The 6,249-nt window shown below is 38.8% G+C and overlaps 1 protein-coding gene across 1 annotated transcript; it reads left to right on the top strand.

The window, feature by feature from the left end:
- The first annotated feature begins 574 nt into the window (after nt 1-574).
- Nucleotides 575-1,513, top strand: LOC143410825 (olfactory receptor 7E24-like). The gene has a single exon (XM_076871553.2). It carries the CDS (start codon nt 626-628, stop codon nt 1,511-1,513), a length of 888 nt encoding a protein of 295 aa, XP_076727668.2. The 5' UTR covers nt 575-625.
- The last annotated feature ends 4,736 nt before the right edge of the window (nt 1,514-6,249 follow it).

Genomic DNA, 6,249 nt, shown 5'->3' with positions numbered 1-6,249 from the left:
AGCAATTTTATTTATGTAATCATGTTTATCCAAATTTGAAGTTCACCAAGGATAGGATTTTTATTTATGTGATTTAATTTTTAATTAGAAAACTTTAATGAACAAAGGAGGTAAATGAGAATGATGAGACCCCTTTGCAGAAAATGGGTCCATACTGCTTTCTTGTTATGATCCATCAACCTTGATCTAGTTGTCAGGAAAAGCAGTCCGTATGCAGTTTCAAATATCTTGTCAAAGGACTTTGTTGAAAGGCCTTAGAACCAAAGGAGGTATATCAAACTGCTACTTAATTTCCTTTTTTTCTTAAAGCTAAGCAATATTTCATTGTGATCATGAATTTATTTCCTCCTTTGCTTCTGGACTTCTACATTGCTCAGTTCAGTGTCTCTCAAGTGAATATGGAAAGTAGGGTGGATGATGGAGATGGGTTTTTTCACTATTGAGAATTATTGTTGAAAGTGTGTGGATCTAAAACTGGAGCACCTTCCTGTGCAAACTTGATTTCCATGTTTCCAGAATGAGGGGTGCCTGTTTTATGTATTTTTTAAAACTTTATTTGCTTTTCAAAAGGTGTCCAAGAAACATACAAGCACAAAATTTAACCCGTGTCTCTGAATTCCTACTCATGAGCTTCTCAGAGGATCCAGACCTGCAGCCCATCCTCTTTGTACTATTCCTGTGCATGTACCTGGTCACCATCCTGGGAAACCTGCTCATCATCCTGGCTGTCTGCTCTGACTCCCACCTCCACACCCCCATGTACTTCTTCCTCTCCAACCTGTCCTTGGCTGACATTGGTTTCATTTCTACCACGGTTCCAAACATGATTGTAAACATTCAAACTCACAATGATATCATCTCCTATGAAGGATGCTTGACACAGATGTCTCTTTTTACCATTCTTGTCTGTATGGATTATATGCTTCTGACTGTGATGGCCTATGACCGGTTTGTGGCCATCTGTCACCCCCTGCATTATCCAGTCATTATGAACCCTCGCCTCTGTGGCTTCTTAATTTTGGGGTCATTTTTGCTGAGTCTTTTGGACTCTCAGCTGCACAATTTGATGATCTTAAAAGTTACCAGCTTCAAGGATGTGGAAATTTCCAATTTCTACTGTGGCCCTTCTGAACTTCTGAATCTTTCCTGTTCTCACAACTTCTCTGATGACTTTTCTAAGTATGTTCTTATTGCCATCTATGGCCTTTTCCCCATCTCAGGGATCCTTTTCTCTTATTATAAAATTATTTCCTCCATTCTGAGGATCCCATCCTCAAGTGGGAAATACAAAGCCTTCTCTACCTGTGGCTCTCACCTGTCAGTGTTTTGCTTATTTTTAGGAACAGGCATTGCAGTGTATTTTGGATCAGCTGTATCACATTCTCCCAGGAAGTATGCAGTGGCCTCAGTGATGTACACCGTGGTCACCCCCATGCTGAACCCCTTCATCTACAGCCTGAGGAACAGGGACATTAAAAGTGCCCTGAGGAGGCTGCAGATCAGGACAGTCTAATCCCAGCCCCTGTGGGGTCTGGTTGCCATGCATTTTTCAAAATGCAACAAAGACAAATACCTAGTCCTGTCCATGTGCCCCACATGCTAATTTCTCACCAAGTTTTATAGTAGAATGGTTGGAACTCATCCTGGGAAAAATTAAGAAATAGTTCTGTAGGTGTGTGGACCTTGAATGTGAACAGCTGTTAGAAATTGGTCTGTTTGAATCTGGAATGCCCCTGAAAGACTTGCATGTTGAAGTCTTTGTCCTAATAACAGCAGTGTTCAAATGCTGGATGAAAAGTGGATGTTCCATGAGACCTCTAACCTTATCTGTGCATTGATTCCCCCGCCCCCAATCCTTTCCCTCTTTCCCTTTTTTCTTCCTTCTTTTCTTTTTTCTTTCTTATTTCCAATACAAGTTTTCACTCCTTTAAGCGATTTTCCTCAGGTATTTTTTCACAATAACAGAAAGGTGACTAACACAGAAACCAAACAACTCAGGTGCATCCACATATTATATTAAGGCTCACTTATATGGTATGGAGAAGGACACGAATTTTGAAAGTTTCATTGTAATCAGAAGCTAAAAAAACAAATGATGTTTGTCTCTGGGGTGATGCCACATAGCATTTTAAAGCTTTCAAAATAAATGTATGTACTCTTTAGAGAAACTTTAAACTACATGTTGAAACAAATCAGCACATTGCAGGGCAATAGGTGTTTTGTTGCATACTACCTAGGTGAGATTATGTACTCTTTTAGGCATGTGCTTAAGAAAACTGTTTATGTATACAAAAATAAATGCAGATATGAAACCAGTGCCAGGAAAATCTACCCTCAAAATTTCTGACAGTAATTGCCTCTGGGGCAGAAATATGCAAGAGGATAGAATCATACAGAGATGCCAAGACCTGAAATTTTATAGGAATTCATTAAAACTCCTACAAGATTTAGTTGTCAAGAACAGTGATTATAATTTTTTTGATGTTGAAGTGGATTTCTGCAGTTTTTCCTTGACATTTTTATCTGTGCATTTTAGTTGTGCGCAGTGTTGGGGTCTATTGTTACATATTTGTACATGCACACAATATAACAACAGAATTCGGTCAGTATAACTCCCCAGCACTCCCCCTCCATCCCTTCTTCCCTTCCTTTCCCTGTTCATTTCCTCTACTCTCCTGACCTCCCTTTGTCATGCAATAACCCCTGCCTTTCTTTCCCTTTCTCCTCTATAGCTTCCACAAAAGAAAAAAAAAAAAAAAACCATGTGATCCTTGACCTTCTGAGTTTGACTTACTCCACTTAATGTAATGTTCTCATTTTCCACCCATTTTTCTGCAAATGACATAATATTATTTTTCCTTATGGCTGAATAAAACCCCATTGTGTATATTCACCACCTTTATTTATCCATTTTTTCAAGGACTTTGTTGAAAGGCCTTAGAACCAAAGGAGGTATATCAAACTGCTACTTAATTTATGGCTGAATAAAACCCCATTTTGTATATTCACCACCTTTCTTTATTTTCTTTATTTTCTCTTCATGTTACATTTTTAAAAATTCAATGAAGAATATTAATCCTACAGGATAGTGGTCTTACTGTGGTGTATGGATACATGCAGGTGACATACTTGGTCAGTAATACTCCTAAACCCTTTCCTGTCTGTCACCTCTTCCCTCCCTGTGCACACTTCCCTCAACCGTAACCCTCTGCCCCCTACTTCACGACAAGTAATCTTTCATCTCACTATGAAGTCATTTCCTGCATTGGAACAATCCCATCCACAGGTGAGAAGGGTGAAGCATTTTTGTGTGGGACTCTCCTGTCATTTATTTGTTAGTTGTATGGCTCTAGCATGGAAGTGTCTTGTGTTGCAACTATGTCACATTCTTCCAGTGATGTGGCCTTTCTGGTGGACTAAGTGATGTATCCCACGGGCACCTCTATGCTGCATCCCTCCTGTGCAGCCTGAGGAACTCAACATTAATGTCCCCTCTGGAAGCTCTGTGGCAGAACTGTCTAATTTCAGGACCTGAGGCATCCAGCTGGGATGTATGTCAGAAAATGCAGCAAGATTAACATATTTCCTATAAATCCAGCTTCCTAGAGCATGTTGTTTTTGTATGTTGACGGGTTTAATTCTTTATATTTCATAAGTAAACAGTGATCACCACGTTGTGGAATTTTTAAAATGGATTCCCAAGTTTGGTTTGAGTGGATGAAAAATTTCTGAAGATGTTTGATGGTAATAGTTGCACAAAAATGTGAATGTAACTAACACCACCCAAGCACGGACTTGACATGGGTAACAGGGTACTTTTTTTTGGTTTATATTTTCTTCTAATAAAATAAACATAAAATCAGATGAATCTCTGCAAAATTTATAAGTGGAAGAAGTGAAGCATATGTATGAGATTCCTTCTAAGCAGAGGGAGGGTCCACATGTTTTGTGGACATTCATTTCTCCCTCTGCTTCCCCTCCCCATCTCCTCTTCTTCCTCCTCCTCCTCTTGTCATCTGTTTACATTAGGAAGTTATTTGAGACTGGGATAACATGAACCAATTTGCCTAATTAGGAGCTCTACATTAAGCCACTAAGACAATATAATAGTCAGGAATCAGGCTGTCCCAGCCGCCCTTCTGTGAATGGTTCATGTCCAGTGATCTCTGTAGCTTAATCTCCCTGTGGCACTCTTCACCAGGAGGCAGCTATATAATAATGCAGTACTCCGATGAATCCTGAAGACACAGTCTGAGCTTTCACTGGGCATCAGGCATGGGAAGGTCTTTATTTCTGTACCTGTTCGTGAACAGAGACACATCAACCAGTAAGTGCAAAGGGATCCCATGCATTAGGGGAGGATTTGTGGAAGTATTCTTTCCTTATCATGAGGACAAACATGATAGTTTAGATAACCTGACCCATGTGCATCCTAATATGCAAAGTTTCAACTATGAGAATTGAGACCATTTATGTTCTTGTTTATGGTGCAGATACCAGAAACCTTATTCAAAATTTGCTTTTTACCCTACACTGTATCTACCTTTCATAAAAGTCTCACCCACAATAGCAAAAAGTGGGTCTTTCTAAACAGTTCCAAAGCCTTCTAAAAAAATTAGGAAGGTGATATGAGGATGAGACCAAGGCAAAGAGTAACCCTCACATCATGGACTGATAGAGAGGACTTCCTGCCTGCCGGCACTGAGTGCTCTGAGAAAATCAATAATTTTTATGCATATCATCTTATTTCATATATATATATATATATATATATATATATATATATCCACATTAGTATTATTTTACAGAAAATGAAAGGCCACATTATATTTATGTAAAATTGTATTAGTTATTAGGAAAAAATGAATCCATGTTTGAATTGGTCTCTCTGGTTATGAACACAGGGCTTCATACCAGGAGAATCCTGGCAGATTGTCCCCTAGGCAAACCCAACAGTCATTTCCCTCTTGTCACTCCAGGAGGAGACCTCTTCTTCATTGTCTTCTGCCTTTTGTGGGTTCCTGGTGGGTCACAGGACAGAATAGTGGGAGGAGCCACTTGTATCCATAATAGAAAGAGTATCCAGGAATCAAGAGCAAATTTGCCAAAAAGTGTAGCTGTGTCCCAGTTCTGCACAGATCTCTGTCTTGGCCCCCTTGCAGGACCCCTTGCAGCTGACTACTGTCTCCTCCATTCTTATAATCACCCCATTCAGCTTTTAAAGGACTCACAGAGTCCAGTCTTGATTTGGTTCCTTGATTTGGCACAGGAAATGAGAAAGAATTTAAAAATATACTTGTGATGTACCTTAGTGAAGACAGCTAATTAATACTCTGCTTAATACTTCCTGTTGTTTGGGAGACAATAAAACATTAATGGATTGGACTAAAACCCACAATTTATATTTGAATCCTATCTATGTCACTTATTTCTGCTTTGACATAGGACAAGTTTTTAGTGTCCCTAAGACTCAGTGGACACTGAAAAATGAATGGATTTTTATAAAATTATTATTTATTATTTATAGTGATGAGGTTAATCTTCATAGTATTTACTGATAAAGGGGTTAAAATAGAAACCCTTAATTTTATTTCAATGTAATCTATGAGTCAACATTTAATATCCTGTGACCTGAAGTTACCATTTTTCTATTTCAACAGGAGTTTTCTTTCTTTTTTCTTCTTTTTTCTTTTCTTTTGTACCAGGGATTGAACACAGGGGCACTTAACCGATGAGCCACATTCCCAGCCATTTTGTTTTTATTTTTTATTTTGACACATGGTCTTGCTGAGTTGCTTATGGCCTCGCTAAGCTGGTGAGACTGGTGTTGAACTTCCCATCCTCCTGTCTAAACCCCTGAGCTGCTGGGATCGCCCAGCAGGATATTTTAATTTTGATGCTGTAGATGTCTGTGCTGTGTACTTGGGGAAGACTTTTTGTTCTTTCTTTACTAATTCTCAAGAGATGATCTTTGCTTGCCACAGAGGAGGCATCAAAAATCTATTAAAGTTTAAATCACTCTTTCCTTAGGTCACTAAACTGGCCCTATATCCATTTGAAAAATACTCTTGGTATTTTCTGTCTGCACTGTCAACCCTCTTGTCCCCCTAGAACTAGAGACAAGTTAAAATAGCTCTTTTTTTTTTCACCACATCATGGACTCAAAGCATGTTAATTTTATTTGAACACCATCTACAAGATTTAGTTTTTGAAAGAAGAAAGCTGAGATTGTAATGAGGATGAAAAAGA

The sequence above is a fragment of the Callospermophilus lateralis genome, chromosome 1, assembly GCF_048772815.1.
Source record: "Callospermophilus lateralis isolate mCalLat2 chromosome 1, mCalLat2.hap1, whole genome shotgun sequence".
In the NCBI taxonomy this organism is placed as follows: domain Eukaryota; kingdom Metazoa; phylum Chordata; class Mammalia; order Rodentia; family Sciuridae; genus Callospermophilus; species Callospermophilus lateralis.
The sequence above is the reverse complement of the archived record's forward strand: the minus strand, read 5'-3'. Positions and strand labels throughout refer to the sequence as shown.

Excerpts from the sequence above, each read along its gene's own strand:
- LOC143410825 (XM_076871553.2), top strand. The coding sequence starts at position 626 with ATGAGCTTCTCAGAGGATCCAGACCTGCAGCCCATCCTCTTTGTACTA.